At 33.2% G+C, this 21910-nt stretch overlaps 1 protein-coding gene across 6 annotated transcripts in view; it reads right to left on the bottom strand.

Annotated features, from left to right (window-relative positions):
• The window catches only part of LOC119643002 (ankyrin-3), a 110487-nt gene that overhangs the window by 46569 nt on the left and 42008 nt on the right, over positions 1 to 21910 (bottom strand). For 5 of the 6 annotated variants that reach the window (XM_038042351.1, XM_038042354.1, XM_038042355.1 and 2 more), the window contains exons 3-4: positions 424 to 531; positions 52 to 348 (exon numbers count right to left, since the gene is read on the bottom strand). In XM_038042351.1, coding sequence (XP_037898279.1) covers positions 52 to 348; positions 424 to 531 — 405 coding nt within the window. Of the gene's footprint in view, positions 1 to 51; positions 349 to 423; positions 532 to 5081; positions 5127 to 21910 lie in introns of those variants that run through there. The other variant, XM_038042357.1, reaches the window with a different exon arrangement.

The following is a 21910-nucleotide window of genomic DNA, read 5'->3' as shown; positions in this document are numbered from 1 at the left end:
ACATGTACCAAATTTTGGCCTGTTCCATTATTTAATTAAAAGAATACATACCTCTGTAGCTAAAGATGGGTTGGAACCTTTTGATAACAAAAAGCGTACACAGGCATCATGATTCTCTTGAGCTGCCATATAAAGTGGTGTGAATCCGTTCAATGACTGTACGTTAACATTGGCACCAAATTGTATTAAAAGCTTAATTACATCCTTTTGACCCGCTAGTGAAGCTATATGTAAGGCGGTATTACCTTTTTTTGTAGCATTGTCCACTTTAATGCCACGTTTTAATAATTCAGTTACAATATCTATATAACCATCTTTAGCTGCTAAATGTAGGGCATTTAAACCATTCTGTAGAATAGTTTACGAAAAATCGATGTTATGAAACTTTCTTATCTTAATTTAATATTGATCCTTTAGACTTACCGCATTACATGTATTTATATCCGTAATTTGTCCTGACTCTAAAAATTCTACAACTTTCTTTAAATTCCCACTACGAGATGCTCGTAAGAAAGATATAGTTATGTCGTTCTGCAAATACAAATGCAGAAAAATTCATAAAGAGTTTTGAAGCATGTAAATATAAACTCGAATTTAATTGGCAGGGCATTTATCAGAGAGCTGATTTAAAAGAGAATCCGCCTGAGTGGCCGAATAGACAAGAGTCTCGACTAGCAACTCAATCGTCGTGGGTTGAAATTTTAAGTGCGGTAGAGTTTTTAATAAAGCCGAAAGCCTTAGATGCTAGTGCATTAAAATCTTAGTCCTAGAATTTATTCTCTGACTAAATTTTTAATAATAATAATAATAATTTAAAAGAGAGTTCTTAAAGACCTAACAAAGCTTCTTCAAATGAAGAAATAGAAAATTATATTAGGATTTAGATAATCCATTTTAGTAAATCCGTTGTTAAACGTTGCAAAAGAAATGGAATGATTGTTTTCGAAAGTACGTCTAATAAATGTTTGAATCCAGCATCCTTTTAAAATCCTCAATTTAAAAATCCTAATACGGTGAAGTTGCAAAGTATTAGCCAATTCCACATCACGAGATTTTTGCAAAAATACTAAAACTAACCTATATGTCTAGGGAAAAAGTTTGAAATTTGTTTTCCGAACCACGCGTACGCGAATACGAAACGATAAGATCTTTGATACTAATTTCTTTCCTGAAAAATTTCATGAATTCGAATTAAATGAAATTTACAAGTTCACTTATTATTCCCCTTGTTTGTAATCTACTTTCAAAAATGTCGTTTTCATTTTGTGTGGAATACACTGTAATCAAACGAGTTTTGATTTCTCCACCCGACAACAAGCATTACTCTTACAGAACAATATTTAGTAGATGTAGCGTAAAAAAAAGCATTCATAATTTCTTCAAGATTCTTACCCCCGTAAAAGCTTCTCTAAAATTTTTGCCTTAACTATGGGTCGTCGGATGAAGGGAGCTGGTAGGATATGTTTTATATTATTTCTATTTAGTGTAATTTGAGATTCTTCGGCATTAAATTATTAACCCTCGTCGCTCACTAACGTGCTTGCAAGAACAAATATGTCACGTAACTTACTGATAGTGACACTACAGTTATGGTTATGGTCTCCCAAACTTCGGTCCACTTAGGAAACGAATGGATAATTGTAGGAAAATAAAAAATTTTTATGGATTGTCCAAAATCTATATGAAGCCTGGACTCCAACCCCACTTACAAAACCGATGATGAGTTATAAGAAAATAAAAGACTTTTATGGATCTAGCGAAATCTATACGAAGTCTAGACGAACTCGAATGTGTGCCTAGTCATGGAATTAAGGGACGCTTTTCCGGAAGTTAATTTTTCAAAGTCTGCGTGCATCGTGTGCGAGCGAACCAAAACTTAAGTTTAACTATTTACGTAATTTACCAGGAGTTACCACTCGTTAACCGCATATCATAAATCCATATTCTGTCGAAAGCTTGTGCTTACGACACATGCAGGAAAACTTATTTTTCTATCGTTGCAAATGTAATTAATAAATTCGAAATCATCCCAATCTTCGACTATATTGTTTTGGGAAAACCGACACAAATGCACTACAGAATTTTCTGTATCCTTAATATATTTCATTGTATAGGTAAGGCCAGATAATATAAATACTCATCTCTAAAGACGAACGAGGCCACTGCTGGAGACCTTCTATTTTTGCCAATAATTGTTAAAAGGGGCTTGTGATTGGACTCTAAAGTAAAAGAATTCGCTCATCAAATATTGAATCTTGTTGCCCTAAACTTCCTTTTGTATAGTGCTGTAATCTTTGCTTGGTTGTATGAGCACCCTTGAAGCAAAAGGTGTTTGAGCTCACCAGCACACATAAGATAAATTTACACAAGTCCATTATTAATAGCGTCCGTCGACAACACAATAGGTTAAATTAATCAATATTTCCCTCAGAAGCAACGGCAAGCTTTAACGACTCAACAACACTAAACTCCTATATCCTTTCTGAGAAACACCGAGAAGGAAGCCATTTTATTTGCGAAATTCGGAATAAACTTTAAATAATGGTTTAGTATACACGCAAAGCCCTATTTTCAAAGACATTTGGAGGAACTGTTGCCCCGATCCTTAGCCTGAATAAAAAACTTCATCTTTGACGAATTTGCATATACTACCAATAAGTTGCAACCGGACTGAATCAAATTTCGTAATTACGTCGATTTGATGAGATTATCAGCGGCCTGTGATGATAATATCATCCACGAAATAATTAGCATGACTTGGAACACGGCATAACTTCCTTTAAATGGTTTTTTAAACGTAACAGGCGGAGGTTTAAAGCCGAAGTGTCGTCTTGGAAATACCTAAGCGCGCACATAATGTTTCTAAATATTCCTTAAATAATCAGTGGTTATATGATATTTGAAAGATAAAAATTTTTGTATACCTCGCCCCGTAAAATGACAAACAATTCATAATAATGGTAGGAGAGGTTTAACATCTTTCAAAGACTTATTAGTTACTATTAATGAAGTATACGTACATTTAGTAGTAGTAATTCGTAATCTCCACAATTAGAGGTCCGCCCATTGGACTTAATAATAAAAACCACGAGCGTATCCTCTTCCGAATTTTCAACGAGTACCAAAACTCTTTTCTAAATTAATTCTTTTGATTGAATTTCAGTTTTAGGATGCCAGGCTAACGGCGCATGTTTTAGTTTACAAAAAGTACATCTTACATTTTTAAGTAAATGAAGCTTCACCCTAGGTACATTCGTGAAACGCTTTTGTATACATTAACTCAAATAGTTAACTGTTGTAACACTTGAATTAACTGAATTAGTTGAATTGAAAATTGACAGAACAATTCCGAATCAATTTATAAAATCGGATCTTAAAAGTCGAAGACAGCTTGGACTCGCAACAACAAAGCGGGGATTCTTACTATACCCACGCAACCTTAGCACTATTTTTAGCGTATGCAGAAAATTTTTCTTCAGACGAATTCAAAACATTATCTTCAAAAATGTAATAGATGTTTCTTCGGAGATTAATGAGCAAGCGGCAATAGATACAAAACAAAATACATTCGCTTTTGATTCAGATGAATTGATAGTATGAACGGAAAAGAAGAATGCTCGCTCGCTACACTATAGATAGAAAATATTTTTGAATTTATTTCCCTACACCAGTTGTGGTACAACGGCATATTAAGTTTATGCGGATGTATTGCAAAAAAATGATTCTGTTCGTCTGTCTGCAGGTCGACATTTTTGAAATATTTTAAATATTGCCGGCATAATTCGCCATAAAGACGACCGCTATTAAAAGTAGTTCCGACCGGAACACATTTCACCATTTCCAATATAAGCCCCTATTTTGAAGTGTCGAAGAATCGAAAAGCATCTTAAAAAAAAAACTTATGACTTCTCTGCAATGTTGCTTTGAGCACGGCTGTTAGTCTAGATACTTTTTCCGGCCGTATTTATTTTATGACGGCTGCAAATACTAGCTAGATTTTCTAGTTTATGATACCTGTAGAAGTTTTTGTTTTTGTATTCATCACTGGTATAATTTACATGATTGCTGATGCATTTTTGTTTTTACTGTAAATTGCCCTTTCTTCTTTATTGTTAAAATTTTGAGATCTACGACAAAATCTGATTAAAAAATTAGACCTAGTTTCCGTGTGCAATTCCATCTTCTTCACACAGCCTTTCAAAAATTTTATCCTGAAATAAAACAGGCAATTGCAGTTGCGTCTCAAGTACGTATTATATTGCAAACTTTTTCTTGGCTTCGGAAAAATTTCGTTGCTCCCGAAAAGTGATTACTGAGGTGAATGTTTTGAAGGTGAGTATTTTAAAAGATTTTGTGGCTTCTAAATCATGCGAGTCAGGACTAACAGCTTCTACTAATCTTTAACCTTCATTTTGTTCTCTTCTATTGCCGCTTCCACAAAATGAAAATTCGAGACCATTCATCGATTTCTGCCCGGAGTGCCCTTGCACTGGTTGCTATTGATAGATAGAAAAATATTTCTCATTTGCTTTGTCTGTAGCTATATTTTTATTTCGTCGTCTACTCTTACGCAAAAGAAAGTAATACAGCAAAACACATACAATATTCTGCGCAATCAAAAATTGCTTTGAAAAATTTATGTTATAAGTTTTCTTCTGGTATTTTAATGTGGTATACGTGTACTATTAAAAAAACCTTTAAATCGCACCAAAATTTTATTGTTTGGTTAAAACTTTTATAAAACTGAGAAGCAAAGTTCGAAAAACCACTGTCCACATCGGAATGCACTTACTTTTGTTTGCCTGTCTGATTGTCCCTCTTCCTGAACATTCTGTAACAAAAGCGTTTGCAAAATACTTATGCCTATCTAAGTATAGAACTTCGAACTTTATTGATGGGCTTTAAGAGGATAGGAGGCTGTAAAAGACGGACGGACGTGTCATTGCTGAGCTAGCTAGTTCAGGAGATAGGTGGGGGTTTCAAATTTTTGTTCCACAGACATTCTACAGACGGTTGCAACTAAAAGAAATACACATGTTTTAACTCACATAAGGAGCAACAGACATATGAAATCTACTTACTCGACCGGCCGCTCTTACGCCCTGGGTCATTATTTACCCTGCCCTATCCACAACCTCTGTCACCCCATGATTTTCATTGGTAGACCCCGAATTTTGGTCCGACGGCTCCTAAGGTACTTTTTTCTTAAACAAGATTAAAATATATTTAATACGTTTTTATATATATGTTTTAATGAAAAGAATTTGTTATTAGAAATGGTTTAATATTAATATAACTATTGTTACATTTGCTTTATATGTTGTAGAAAAAAAATATTTGAAATATATCAGGTGTTTGCACGTATTTTGATCATTTTTTCATTTGAAAAAGGTATCTATGGCGAAAAGTTGGTACAATATTTATTGATCAACATGTTTTCCATCATTTTCAAAAACTTTTTCCCATCTTTCTGGTAACAAGGCAATACCGTGTTGAAAGAACGATATTGGTTTGGCAGCGATCCAATAATCGACCCATTTTTGCACTTCTTTACATTTGCGGAACCTCGTGGCAACCAAACCATTATTTATCGATTTAAACAAGTGGTAATCAGAAGGCTCCATGTCTGGTGAGTAGACTGGGTGTGAGAGAACTTCCTATTCGAGCTGCAACAGTGCATCCCTGACAGCAATTGTAACAACTGTCCAAAATGACGTTTTCGGTCGATTCGTATGGTAACCACTTCAGCCACTATTGCTGGTCTCTTTTGCAACAATGCATGTAACAGCTTTAATCGGTTTTTGAAGCTCGTAACACAGTACACCTTACTAATTCCACGATATGTACGGCAAAAGGGCGATGAATGTTCCGCTTGGTGTCGATGAGGATAGTTCTCTCGGACTATTCCATGATTTTTTGTACTTGAGATTGTCATAGTAGATCATTGACAATCACAACATGCCACAGTAAATTCTAAATTTTTTGCTTGGCTGGCAGTGAAACCGCGGTGTTTAAACCGTATTTTCAGTCAATTCGTGTGGCGATTGGGATATGATAGAATAGCATCATTATAAGCTTCTGAACCCATTCGTTGGGGTTCGGCAATAGATTCCTTCAAATTAAGCACAAAAAGGAATGAAGGTTGAAAACGCAATTTTGAGCGCTCCTTCCTTAGTGTCGGCGTACGCTAAACAAACCAATAATATTACATGAAACACTGTGATATTATGTAGAGAAAAGTCACCAAATTCACTCGTTATATATAGTAGCTTTTTCCATTTCTTTATTATTTTTACCTGTACAAGTTGCCTTGCTAAAATAGATGCAAGCATAATCTTCACATATTTCTTTTCTTTTTCTGTTTTAGAGTATTCAAGATTGATTATGGCAATATTAGATAAGTGAAGTTATTATTTGCTTCGTAAATTGTCTATTGCATTTTCTTAATGAATTTATAAAAAAAAAAATATAACAAACATTTTAAAGAGTTAAAGACGTCACGTTGCAAGGAAGCGTTTTGTTCCCTTACCAACAACAATATAAATAACTTAATACTAAATAAATATGCTGTAGCATTTCCTATACATGTCGGCCAGGTGGTTTTAGTTCTTAGGTTTGAGAAGGTTAATATAGAAATAATGAATTCACCTACCTAACGCTCTTGCTGTTTGTCTCGAATGTTTTCTATTCACATTCAATCATGCGCTAAGTTTCAATATATGCAGGTCCATATGATACATATCACATGAAGGCATACCTAACGGTCTCGCGGTTTACAAAATTATACAATTTGGTAAGAGAGACGTAAGAACATGTACACAAGTAAATATTGTGATTGAAAAGGGCTTGTAAAATGAATGCCAGCCTGTAACAGGCACAGGCAAAACACCGAGCGACTACAAAAGAGCGTGTCGCAATATGCTAGGGGTTGAGCTATAAAAGGAAAGCGTAAAAACCTTTATAAGAACGCCAGACAATTCACCCCAAAGATTGTAATCAATAAACAAGAGATCAAGATAGCAGAAAACTTGAAATATCTGGGGGTCATTTTTAATGAAAAGTTCGAATTCTACAGGCACATTGACTTTATCCTGAAAAAGCCGAAAGGTATAAACGCCTTATATAATACAGTGCTTCGGAGCAAATGCACGCTCGACATTTAACTATTGATCTACAAACAGATCATAAGACCTGTAATTACTTACGCATTTCCGGTCTGATCGGCAATCTCTTCCAATCAAATGGAGAGACTAAGGATAATGGAGAGAAAGATCCTGAGCCAATGCTGTAACCCAAAGCCCTATAAAATGCCAGATGGCTCGTTCAGAAAACCATCTTTCAGAAAGGTATACGAGACAGCAGAGGTCAACAGAATAGACACATTCCTTGTAGCCGCAGCCGTCAATTGTTTAGAGAGATGCACTTATTTAGAGAATACACTTGTGCAAGAGTGTATACATACCAGTACCGAAGAAGAACTATTTAGGCAACCATAACTAAGCGTTGACTTCCTACTAACACTTAAAAATGTCAATGCTTTAACCATAAACAATAAACTGTACTCCTATCATAAAAGAAAAAATTCCTATGATCTGACGAGCTTAGTGTATAACAAGTCGTAATAATTGTACGTAGGCATAGTATTAGATGTAAGTAGTTTTTAAGAATGTAAATAGCTCTAGATTTAAGCAAAACAAAAAAATCTAGAAGAAACCCCTTTTTTGTCATTTCCTTTTTTCGGGGGTAATTAACCGTAAAAGATATAAATATTAATGTTAAATAACGACAGAATTAAATTTAAACCTGGCAAAAGATATATTCTTAGAAAAGTGCTAGTTACGTTAAGAAAATTATGTAATAATCAAAGCTTATACGAAATGTAAAACAAATGAATTGGAATAAACTTGAACTTGGCAAACGCTAGTGGTTGAGTTGTTGAGTTTTATCACAGGAGAGAGGTTGTTTTTCGTTATTGGCTTGTTGTCTTCGGTTTAAAGCGGTTTCAATTTCAATTGATATTTCCCTATTAGACTCTGAGAGGTTATTAGGTTCTTGAAGTGAAGCTTGCAATATCTCAAGGAAATGAAAAAAAAAAAAAAACAAAAGACATATATTTTGAGAAAATTGCCAAACTTTGTGCGAAAGGATGTGCATAAATATATATATTATGTTAAGAGGAAAAGTAAAAAAAAAAATAAACACTTGATATACATATAATTAATTAGTGAATGTTAAAATTAGGAAAAAATTTTTAATTTTCGAACGTGTTCAGAAAATATTAATAATAAAAGCTAAAAGAAGGCAATAGTTAATAAAATGTAAAACAATCACTAGAGAATACTCCAGTAGAATTAGCAACGCGTTGATTTTTGTTATTATTGAAGAAAACCAAAGTCACGGAGGAGGTCGGTAAAGAAAAACTATTTTTCAATATAGCAGCAAGATAAAAAAAAGGGAAAAGCAAACTAGCTACGTTATCAAAAATAATAGATGTTAAAAGCTGAAGAATAACTAAAACAACGGAATTAAAGTTAAAGCTGGCTACATAAAAATATCTATAAAGAAAATATGCAACACAGTTTCATATAATTGAAAAAAGAAAAGGAAAGAAGTAGACAAATATATATATAAACAAATTGTGTTTGAAATACGGACAAGACAGATAATATGTACGCTTAGAAGCAACAATATTTAAAAATCAATATTTTCATTGTGGAATTAATGAATACCTCGTGAGAAGTAAGTTTCGCGGAAGAACAACATTGATGGAAAAGATCATTCTGAATGGTGTTTATGTGTGGTTTTGATGATACCGGTAAGGGAAGAGAAGAAGAAAACAAATTAGAAGAATTTTTTGGTGATTTCCTCTGACTTGAATAAATTTATATATAAAGAACACCAAATAAAATAATATTATAACATAATCCGAAGGTCCGAGAATTTCAATAAAATTTCTTGAAATGAGTCCTGGGTAGGCTGACCATACTCCGCTAAGGAGGCTTATTACAACGTTACCAATCGTCATACCAGCCAGCATTCACAGCCGCACCCCAGCTATTCTTTTTATTATTGTTTTTATATGCTCTTTGGCTGTTAGTGTAACTCTCTTCTATTCATTCAAATTTCTAATCCAAATTTTTAATGCGGAGACTACTATTCCCTGTACGCACTTGCATACATATGATTTATTGATCCATTTTTGTACAAATATCATTTATATAGTTTTTTTTTTAACGAAAAATTGTTATTGTCGTTAATTTATAAATGAATTGAAAACTTCTCATATGCATCATACGCGCAAGTTTATATTAAAATTTAGTTATTTTCGTAAAAACATTATCGATAACATATTAACAGACAATAACTCACACAAATAACTCACAGAAATATTTTACAGTTTTTACATTCCTTACTGATTTATCCTAATTACAGAGTACATCGTTTTTCTGTTGATACCAATTACCACTTTAGACACCATGTTTGACCCCTTCATTGCAATATATTGTATTCAACGATTTAGCATAGGGCATATAACGGCGGACTAAAATGATTGAATCGATTTTTCGGACATCTTGCAAACATATATTTAATCACGAAATTTCCTTTGGAGCGTTTCTGCTGATGAGTGCAAAGTCATATTTTTAAAACAGGTTTCAATTTAATTAATTACAATAATATGTATAGTAGCCCTAAATGTCTTTTTTTCCAAACACAACATTTGAACTCTAATACATTTGTTATTGCTCAATAAAAGTTTACGCCTATCTTCTTGAAAGTTGGTAAAACAACTATTTCAGCGCTGCATTCAGTAATAATATTATTTCACGTTCGTACTAATATTTTCAGTTCCTTTAAATAATTTACTTAAAAGTTTGTAACGCTAGCGTATACGTCTGTAGGGGATTTCCGTCGGTTGACTTTGTCCTTACTCTTCACCAATGGAGTAGAGTTATTCATAATAACGGAATTCTATTAGTTAAGACCCCTTTTCCTAATTCTCCGCTCACACAGTAGCACTATTTAGAGAGAGAATTATGAAAAGAGAACAAAGTCCGAGCCTCTCTCTATAGCATAAGGGTATTTTTTTTGAAATAAAATAAGCGTAAAGAGTCTAAGATCGTCAGAGGTTAGACGTTTGACTATTAAAAAAACTAAATATTATAATTAAATGAAAATCTTGTCATATTAAAACTACTAAGAGAAAAAACAAAATAAAAGGATGATTTAAGGCAGTTTGAAATAAATGTTAAAAATGAAAATTTTGTCATATTAAAATTGCTACAAGAGTTTGTGGGAATAAGATTGTTAGATAAAGAGCATGCGGAATTTTGTATAAAACCAAATAAAACTCGATAGAAATAAAACGCAAAATGTTAAGAACAAATATGAGATGTATTTGTTAGGATAGTATGTAAATACATGGAAGTGCGATTTAAAACAATAAAACAAAGATAATAAAAACAAAAAGACCAAACAAGTATTTCAATATTGCTTCAAACGGATTCTTAGCTGTGGGGCAATTGGTATCGTTCATGGAGGACGTCATGATATAGAAGCCTAGAGGATTTGGCCGAAGTGGCTTTGTTAGAGTGCCAGGAGGAAGGAAATCGGCATCCAGAACAACTAAGGGTTGTAAGACATTAGTTTAATAAGTGCAAAAAGAAAAAACTAACATGATAAACTTAGCATTCTACAGGTTCCATGAAAACGGGGTATATGCGTGTGTGCGTGTGAGCATAGAAAAGTATCCATGGGTATTGACTAACGGACAAAAAGACGGTAATAGCGGACAACGAGACTCGCGGAAAGGTTTAGGTTATTCTTGACTTAACATTTTTTTTTTGGTATAATATATATATATATACGGAAAAAACGAAAAGATGGAAGAAAGGAAAAGAAAAAAAAAGTGAGTGTAGCTGAGCTAGTCAGGCAGCAAAACGCACAAATCAAGCTTCTACTTACACATCACAAGATTACAAGTTTTCTTTTCATCCGCACGCAAGTGTATTTTAAGACAAAAAAATTATTTTTATTAATATTTGCCCTCTTAATTTTAAAAATAACCTAGCTAACTAGCTGAAAATTGCATTTCGTAATGCAATACGACGCTAGGCGCTCTAATCAAATTAATTGGTCAAGATTTTATGCTTACTCTAACAATAAGATATTTTCGCAAAATTTAAGTATAAATAGCCCTTATAAAATGATGTAAAGATAATTGTTGTGAATTAACAATTTAATAAAGCGTTTTATTCGCTTTATGAAGAAAGGCGTTCCAGCTAGGAACAACTTCTAGCCGACCTCGTATTGGAATTGAAAGAAGTTGACAGTTGTGGCGGTATAAGCCGAACAGCATAGATTGATAATCATGTACACGAGATAGATGCAAATTTTACCTTTTTAATAACACAGCGAAGGCAACGCTACTTGCTGATGTTTCAACAACACACTACAATGCAATGCACGCTAAAAATACTTTTGCTCCGTGTTTTTTGGCCGTTACTTATAAATATGATCATAAACTACAATCCTCACGTGAAGTGAATTTTCACTTTTATTCTATAAAAATCGAAAAATTAGGGGGGTATAAGGGCAAAAGAAGAGAAAAGAAATTGTTAAATTAAAAAAGGTACTTAAGATAACTTAAATAAGATACTTTATTTTCTTACCAGCGCAACAACCTTAATTGTAATAATGATTAGATTATATTGTCGTTAATTATTATTAGTAGTTTTTAGTAAAGTTATTAGTATTAATTAGTAAACTTAATTAAGTAAATTATTTATGCTTCATCTCGTCTTTTTCTTCCAAAACAATACAGGTTGTGCACATGGTTGTCCGCTATATAGATAAATTATCAATTGTGATACAGGCCATATTAAGTTAGTGTGGACGTATGTAACAGCCAGGAGGGCTTAAGACAAATGCATCTTTTATTATGCCGATCGATTCAAAATCATTTTCTAAATCAATGTTCGTCGGTTGTCTGCCCAAGTAACTTCGTGTTCAAGGAGCAGGTCGCAAATTTTTAAAATACTCTGATGAAATGTAGTTCATATACGTACTTTGGCCCAAGGAGAAACACTGTCAAAAATGGTTCGGTTGAAATGGTTCGGCTCTACGTTTTCAACCACTAACACCCTACTCTAAAAAAATGTTATTATTAAATTGTTGTGAAGACTTTGGATTGGCGGCCAATTCTTTGAACCCCTCCCATATAAACATTTCTGAAGGACCTGCAGCTTTATATGTTAAAAAAAATCGAATTTCCAATATTTCATGATTAAAATTGGCTCATTATAGTAAGTTGACCGAATTTAGACCACGTAAATCGTACCACCGCATATAAGGAGACTCATGCGAAGTAAATCCTTATATGCCAAACAAGTCGAACTATTAATTTTTTTGTCATGAAAGTTGGTTCATGACAGTATTTAAACAAAAAAAGCAAGTGGACCTAATTTGAACCACATGGATCTATTTTTAGGCCCAACTCCGTATAAGGTATCTCATAAGTAGTAACCCCTTCGGAAGAAGGTTTAAATAAATGCATAGTAGCGTTTCAGCAAAAAAATTAACGCTAGAAAATTTGGTTGGCATAGGTCTCTTCCTTTGGACCTCAACATATATAGGAGCTATCACGAAACGTAAACTCTTATATGGACAGAAAATCTACCTGTACGAAAATGGAAAAGGTTGACCGTGCCAACCCAATATTGCAAAATATCAAAATATAATTTTTGTAATACCTTTTTACGGCGGAGAGACAAGCTTGACAAAACCCCTAAAATGTAGAAATTATTGAGCAGTTTCAAATTTTGAATGCACTTAAAGGTATCAGTCCGTTCGTGTGCTCATCTGTCTATACGCGCAATTGTGCAGTATTTGTAGTAAATATTGTACCGTTAACGAAAATGGAGATGTTGCTCACAAATTTGCAGAAGAATTTAGAAGCAACTTAAACTTTTCCAAAGACACGCCCACTATGCCCACACACACTACAAATACTTTTGTTTTGAAAACAGAAAAATTCAGCGCCTGCTTCATATTATAGATCCTGAAAATAGAGTTCTTTTCCTATTTTTATTTTGTTATAATGATCAAGCGTATAAAAGACTCGATCACGACCGAACATAATTTTCTTGTAGATCTAATTTCAATGCCTTTTCGGTTTTTGTCATTCTAAAGAGTACCGTCATGGAAATTTGTTACTTATTTATTTTATATTTATTTGAAGTATGTTAACTATGCTTACATGCTATGCTGTGTTGAACAGTAGCAATTCAAAACATATAATTATTAAAAAATTCTAAATTGCTAAGCTGAAATACATCGTTAAAATAGTATTAAAGAGAAAAGAACTGGAAAAGAAGTCTTAAAATGAAAAAAAGTACATTATGTAACTTAAATGAATGTTCTGAAACTTTATAACGAAGTAGCAATTTCAACCACTTACTTAGTCTAAAATAGTTAAATTCGTTTGGAAAAATTTCTAATACATGTTTATAAATTTCAAATTATACAAATTAGAATTGGTTTACTCTAGCAGCTTGGTTAGCACCAGCAGATGGAGGTGCGTCTTCTCGAAAGGGACAGAAAACTACTAAAAAACTAAGTTTAAGGCAAGTAAAGCTCATAGAGAATCCCACCCTAAACCACGTATCACAAACCTTAAAAAATGCTTAGAAACAGATTCAACAAGGTCGACGTACACAGTTTGGTGACCATACAATCACAGCGTATTTTTTTATTTATTTAGTGAAAATTCAATACACAACCCCTTGAAGGGACGATTTAAGTGCATTGCAGTAAACGCCAAAGTACGCTATAAGAAAGTATAAGTATCAGGTGAACTCGAAGATTGTCATTAAAGTAAACATTTTTCTTAAGATTTCTCAAGCAATAATACATCGCAGATACAGAAGGCCTAAATACTCCGCAACTTTAGTTCGCTTATAGATTACAATAACTAAATTTACAAGTTTAGCAATTTACAAATTGGCTCCAGAGCCATAAATAAATAAATTAAATACATCCAAACAGCAATGCTAAGGAACGTGTTCGAAGGTAGTAGCAATTAAATTCTAATAAACGTAAACATCTAGCCACTCTAAACGTAGAAATGCTATCAGCAGTACAAATCGACATAATGAGTGCAGTGGGATGCTAACTCCAACTCAAAGCTAGTTCAAAATTAGTCAGACAAAAAATAAGTTATGATAGGCGATAAGAACATGCACTAGTTTCACCCTATTTTCAGCGTATTTGAGAAGAGGTATTATTAATGCAATTACAACGGGTTTTTAGTAATGTACAGACTATCAAATTCGTTAGACCAACCCTTAAGAAAATTTTACTTATTGCTACAGACAGAATCTGCAAAAAAAAATTCAATTTTGAATATAGTAGTAGAACTACCAACTCATTGAAGAATGCAACGTTCTCTAACTTCTGGCAGTCTACATAATAGTTAAGGGATAACTGGATAGACTTGGAAAGTGTTATTTTTTACACTTGTTTGTGTTTAAGACAAAGCATTACGCTTACACCAATTACATGCAGATAGCATATAAGGTTTCTAGAACCACACTTATGAAAATTTAGAATGTACGATTGCTTCCCTAATTCCAGATAGTTAGCTTTACACCGGCGTCGAAACGAACAATACATCATCATTACTTGTATAACGAGATGATTTTTTTAACAAAAGACCTTGAAGACCTCCGATTCAGCCAAAACGGTTTGCGGAAGAATGTTAAACTAGTTTAATGACTACATATACGAATCAATATCAACCACATTGTCATTACAACAACTTTCGGAAAAATTCGCGAAGAGATTACAAGTCCATGGTAAGATAGAAAATTCTGTATTATTGTAACGAATGAACGATGGAAAACCACTAGCTTCCTTTTTGGAATTGACGAATTTAGAAAACATGTTCGGATCGACCATTAGCTTGTTGTTTATTTTATGAACAGAGATATCACAACATTTCTCCGGTACCGCGTGAAATCTACAACGTTAAATAGAATATAATACTTAATCGAACCAACTAAAGAGGTTAAGCTGCTATCAATATCATCATAATACGTACACCAAATGACTAAAAGTTATTTTAAATCACAGACGATTCGCAAAAAAAAGTTTAGAGTATATGAATATCTGCAATGCTCGTAATATAAAGCATGAAACATTTTTCCGACCAAATTAGTGTTTTTATACACATCAACGAAGGATGAGGAGTATATTCATTTTGTCAAAAAGTTTTCAACGCCCAGAAGGAAGCATCATAGTAAATAAATGTGCAAAAATTTGAATACACTTAAATATGTCTGCCTGCTCGTCTGTTTGCGTAACTTCGCTGTATTTGTGGTAACCATTCTCCCGTTAACGACAATTAAGGTTTCGCTTAAAAATCTACAAAAGAATTTGGAATTGACCTAAACTTTTCAAAGCGCACGGCTACAAAGGCTATACGCCTCTACAAGAAAAACTTTTATTTTGGAAATAAGAGAAATCTACTGCGAAAATAGGAGCAATTTTATCCTTTCGCCTTTTTTGGGGTAAACGCTGATAGGTATAAAATATTCGGCCCCGGCCGAATTTAACTTTCTTATTGCTATCGTTTTGTAGAATACCAACTGTTACGGTGGTTATTTCTTTTGCTTGCAAAGAAAGAAAAAAAAAAGATAAAGAGCTTATTTTGAAACGATCCCTGTAAACTGTTCTTGCATTAACTTGCCAAATAATTAAATACTGTTTTGAGTGCAATTGTGAAAAAATTTGCAATACCAAGTTTCGTGCAAGAACGTCCAATGCTTCTATCAAATTTGAAGTCGATAACTTCATTTTTACGGTTAGGAGAATATTTACAACAGACAGGTGGATAGACGGACATGCTTAAACCGCTCTGGAATTTGATTGTGATCAAAAATATACGTACTTTGTGGGTTCTCTGATGCATCTTTCTGGGCATTGCAAACGTTTTGTGAAAATGAACATACCCGTTATCCTTCGGTAATGGGTATAAAAACGTTTTCTTATATCTAAACTTAATTGGTTGACCGCAGTTAATATACCAAAAAACAGTATTAAGAAGAGACGACCCTTTTACAAAATAACACAGCAGAAAACTTGTTTGAAGAAACATTGTGTTAGCCAAATTAACGCGAATTAACTGCGATTAATATCTGAATAGAAAACCAACCCCTACCTAATACGTTTACGGCCCACCATCTCAAATATTGATTCTATTAAGAAACTGTCGCCATTACAAATGGCTAACAGTATGATTACATAATATAATTGCCAGCTCCCCTGAATAACGCTGTTAATGTCAGTGTTAACATCAGTGTGCAACTAAAAAGTAGAACCATGATTTTGTAAAAGTTACAGCAACACTATATTAAAATATGCTGCGATCAAAATTACTCTTCCTCACGTTCCTTGAAATTATGAAAAGTTCTTCATAGTTCAGTTCAATCAAGAATCTGCTTAAACAAACGCCGAAACAAGTAAATCTTCGAATTTTAACAATACAATCAAATACGATTTACCGAAATTAATATACTTCCTTTATATGCACACTACAGTCTTGTAAATGAATACGATAAATCTTAACTCACAATTAAAGTTATCTCATAGCTTCAGAAGTCTGTATTTTCCTTCTTTTTTTTTAAATTATAAATTCGATATGGTCTATCAGTATTGGTATTAACACTTACAAAAGCCACTGAATTAGAGAAGCCTGTCCAGAGAGTTCCTGATGCCAATTTTGGGAAACTCATGAACCCACTTTAATTCTTGTATAGAGCGTTAAAAGGTTTGAAGCTAAGTGGTTCGGTGTATTTGTTTAGTAAATAAATTGGCATGAGAACAAACTACAATATCTATTATATAGCTCACGAGGTTGACAATCCATTCTATCTGACTTGCATAGTCTGGATAGAACGTGTGTTCCTAATAAAAAAGAAGGAATTAAACGTGTTTATAACGGAAATCACTATAAAGCCTTTTAGTTAAAACATCGTTTACACGAAAGTTGGGACTGCATTAGCGCTGTACATATATATGGTCTCCCAATCTTCAAATCCATTGATTTTAATCGTCATTCCGTTTTATTAAATTAGTTAATGGTTGACCTGTAACACAAATACTTCAATTGGGAGATTCTAAGCAGGTCTATGATGCTTTCACGGATATGATAGTACGCCTGTGGAAAGGTTACAACACAATCATTTGAATACACAGGGTGTGTCCTTTGCTAAACGAAAATCGTATGGCTAGCATTCGTTTACACAAACGTTTATGAAGAAGCACAACATTAATAAAATAAAAATAAAAAGTTATTTTTTAAAGGAAAAGACGAAAGAACAGAAAAAAGTGATTTTTTTGGAAGAAGAAGATAATTGTAATTATTCGTAATAAGTTTACGCAATTGTTAATAGTGCAATGTTTGGAAGTAGTTAGCAATCTTTAACATCATCATGAATCTAGGTTTATACGAAAAAATTTGACTAAAAAGAAACTGGATAACGGCGATTCAATTATTTTGATGATGATAATAGGAATGACGTGGAAGTGTTATCGCCGTAAATACAACGAGGGACGCTGGGGTTTACAATCTTATACATTACGTTGGTACTATAGACGGAACACACATAAATATTGTGCGCCCTACTAATACTAACTGCACAGGTCACTATATGCGGCGGTAAGATATTACTTCAAAATCGACTGCAGTTGCTTGCTACTATAGTTTGGGGCCTACGCGGTATTTCCTCTGCGAGACAGTCTAATGAAACACAACCCTGCCGTCTTAGCGCCGGTGGATGCGGCAATTATCCCAGAGAAAAAGCTCCACTTTCATAAAACCCGAGAAAGCCGCAGCAGCGGCGAAAGTCATCTTTTCCTTACATAGTTTTGTGAATATGCATGACGGGTTTTATTATCCCTTAAAATACGCGGATTCTGAACACAGCGGTGAGAATTGGATAATGGGGGAGAATACCAGATGGCTACGGAAAGCAACAAGGTTGTCAGACAGTAAGGGCACCAGTAGTGCCTTTCATATTTGCAATATTTTTAATAGATATTTAAACCAAAAGCTAACTTAATGGCAACTATGGAAATTTGTTAAAAAAAAACAAAAAGACATACAGGAGCTGTCTTTTACAATGAAACAAAAATAAAATATGTCATTCACTTATAACACAACAACAAAATGTAGATGTCGTTTGTAATGGAAACAAATAATTTAGTATTCATTTATAGTGTAAAAATTTCAAAAATTCACTATATGTTTTTCTGGTAGCTCATATTGCACGCACCTATATACACATGGACACGTCTTTCGCATTGGCTGTCATTCTCTTTTTCCTCGCTTCCAACTTTTTCCTATCAAATCACTACATATGAACATAACTTCTAAAACTTTATCATCTTCAATCTTTTGCTTGGAAGGGCCATAACTCCTTTTAGAATTAGCTACGCTGCCTTCCGCAAACTCCTCAGTAGGAGGTGCTGGACTTTCTACCAATTTCACCCTCGACTCAACATCCAAATTTGTTCTAGTTCTGTAAACAATATGGTCTTTCATTGGTTTCTACTTTGCGCCTTTCAACTGAAATATAAAGAAATCGAACTCAACTATTTCCAATTTTTTTATTATCCCTACTGGATACGCTCAATTTTTTCACTATAACTTCCTAACCTTGTTGTCTTCCTACTTTATTCCGAAAACCTGGGAATCGGTGCGTATCTTTTGTATTCTGCGGTTAATAACCTTTCTTTCATTTTTTTTTTTAAATAATTAACTTTATATATTATATATATTTTACATATATCCACGATGTGGAAATAAACGAATATACATCTAGGCTTAGTCATTTTTATTTTTTTTTAAATATAAAACCACTTTAAAGTCATTTTGAAATATTTACTTTAAATGTTATCATACGATCTTATTTTGTTTTCATCAGTGTTCTACCTATCGAAAACAACGCATATAGATGTTTTTTAGTTTTAAGTATATACTTCTATTCAATTTCAGTTCTTAAGTTAAATATATGTATGTTCATTCAATTTTGTATCTTTCATTCACATATCAACATGACTAAGTTCGATTGTTTATGCACTTGCAGTTACATAATCGCGTTTCTGTGTTTGTCCGTTTCATACAACTGACCACAGACAACAATATCATCTGTTACGTAATCAAGACTTTGAAGTGTGTCGTCGATCGTTTACATCAATTTGCTTATATTACTTTTTTGTGGCACACTTCAAGCGGTTCATATTGCCGGAAATAACTAAACGCAAAATGCAAGTGCATCATTTTTATGACTTTATTTTTAGCAACATAATTCTTAATTAGTTTATAAGAGTTGTAATTTATACGCCATAACTTTATCAATAAATTGGTCTTTGCACTACTACATTGACCGGTATTTTTGTTTAGTGGTTTCTTCCAGTTACAAGTGCTGGAAGAACCAAATATAACAAGTCGGTACGACTTGACGCAACGTCTTGTCGAATTATATCAACCAATTAGGCACTGAACATTCAAACAAGAAAATACATTCGTAACATTTTTTGAACATTTTTTGGTGACTCCGACGTGATTGGCACGTCTTCGTGATACTGAGGTATTGCGTTCACGTCACCGCATTCGAACTTAACAGATGTTTTAAAAGTTTTCCAAAAATTTGCGTTTACGCGCAACGCGAGGCAAATATGTTTATCTACATTTAAATACAGACAGTCAATTTACGCACAACGTAAATATTCTGGTGTAATAGATAGGAATATTAATGGAGGTAACTTAAAAAAGGAGGCCATGGTTTTTGTTAATTTGTTTGAGATGTAAGGAGAGGTAACACAATAATAATATTCGCTGAGCTTATTCAGCATACATTCGTGTATTGAAAAAAAAATTCGTTTCGGATATTATTAAGAAATGACAGGAGAGTAAACATTCTCTGCAGGCATGTCTAGTTTATATAGGTCTGCAGTCCACGTGTTTTTTGGTGCAAATTTAAATCTAAGAAAAAAACATCTCGTAATCGCCATGTCTGTAACTAAAGGACCACACAAGATTTTATTAGGAATATTGAATTTTAAATGTTTGGTGAGTGTTGAAGTGAAAAAGTTCAATTTTTGACAAAAGAACGCACTCTTTTAATAATAAAAAATGTGCACATTATTGAGAACATCCTACGTGGTACTTTACAGAATAGTGTTTTAACGGTTTATAAGATTTAAATCAAAATAGTAAGCGTTGATAATGAATAATTTTTCAGACCGTAGGACGTTTTGAAAAATTATGTTTCGGGAAAAGCTCTTTTGAAGTTTTGCAATGTGTTCTTGATATGTTTTCTTATATAAGATTACTATTTTTTCGAATAATGCGTAATCCCAGGATTATAGAAATGGTTTTCCATGGTTAAATATTCTTTTTCATTCATTGTCCTCGAAGAATATATGCTGAAATGATCTTCTTCTACTGCATTTATCGAAGATGTAACTTTGATTACTTAGAGGTGAAAGAAGTCATTATTTTTCAACAACATTAACAATGGAACTTTCATTAAAGGAAACAATTACTCCAATATCTGAGCACTAATACCAAAATTACAACATATTGGAAATCCTCCAATTTTCAAAGCGGTGAAATTTATATGCTAAATTGTTACATTAATATTAATTTTTCTGTACTACTAGGACTAGCTACGAACTCAATCACAAAAAATCTCCGAGTAGTTTATTTCCGTTGGCGTATATAAAAGCAAGAAAAAAAACATGTTTTTTGTAATGCTCTTAAAAATTAGAATTAACTGTTTAATTCAGTTGAACCATACAGGGTCATCAACAACACCCGCCCTTGATTGAGGTTTGCATCAAAAATTGTATCTCCGTAAGTTGTTGAGACCTTGCCATTATTTGTGAAATGATATAGATTATTGCTTATATAGCGTTCAGAAAATGTTAAATTTTATTGATAAAACAATGAACCCACGGTTAAGTTTTGTATATGTGGGATGAAGTTCACTTTTACTTAAATGGACTGTTGGCCATTCTTTGGAAAGGAAATGCATCTGCTGTTTTAAAAGATCTGTACAGCCACAAAAATTAATTCTTTGGTGTGATTCATGCGATCAATGCATTATTTTTGAACCTGAACACGGCCTCTATGGAGAGTGCTTTGAAAACTTCAGCGCTGGCTTTTGCAGTACGCATTAGATGATTGCGGTTTGGACGATGTATACTTTTAATAAAACCTTGCAACATGCCATAAACTTCGTGGCGCCACCAATATCTTATGGAAAAGGTTCAACGGTCATGTAATCTTTAAAAATACATATGTGGGCTTGCCACAAAGATCATATAACTCTATATAACTCTTTTATATTTTTTATTTTAAGGTTATGTTGGAACATTGGCTTACTCCAGTAAACTCAGTAAGAGTTTAAGATAATCATTGAGACTTTAGAGACATCGATACAAGATTATTAGCATTATTTATGAAATAAGGAATTAGGAAAAGGGGCAAAAATTGATGTTCCACGTCTAAAAGTTTGTAGAAGTCAACAAGCGCTCATTTATATAAAATAAAAACGGCATTAACCAATATCTAAAATAAAAGAAAACTCATATTAATATCTTTTAATCTTTTAATCTTAATATATATTAACCTTTTTATTACAAATTGAAAAAAATGTGTTTTTGACGACCTTTGACGACTTTACAGTTATAGCCATATTTTTTGAAACGGAGCTATGTGGGTGCACATGGTCTGCCATTTAATTTTACTTCTATAAATTATATGTACAAATTTTATAAATATCAAATTGATCTTTTCCTAATTAACTTATTGTATGACAAATATTTATATATTTAAGTGTATATG

The sequence above is a fragment of the Glossina fuscipes genome, unplaced genomic scaffold (genome assembly GCF_014805625.2).
Source record: "Glossina fuscipes isolate IAEA_lab_2018 unplaced genomic scaffold, Yale_Gfus_2 308, whole genome shotgun sequence".
Lineage (NCBI taxonomy): Eukaryota > Metazoa > Arthropoda > Insecta > Diptera > Glossinidae > Glossina > Glossina fuscipes.
The sequence above is the reverse complement of the archived record's forward strand: the minus strand, read 5'-3'. Positions and strand labels throughout refer to the sequence as shown.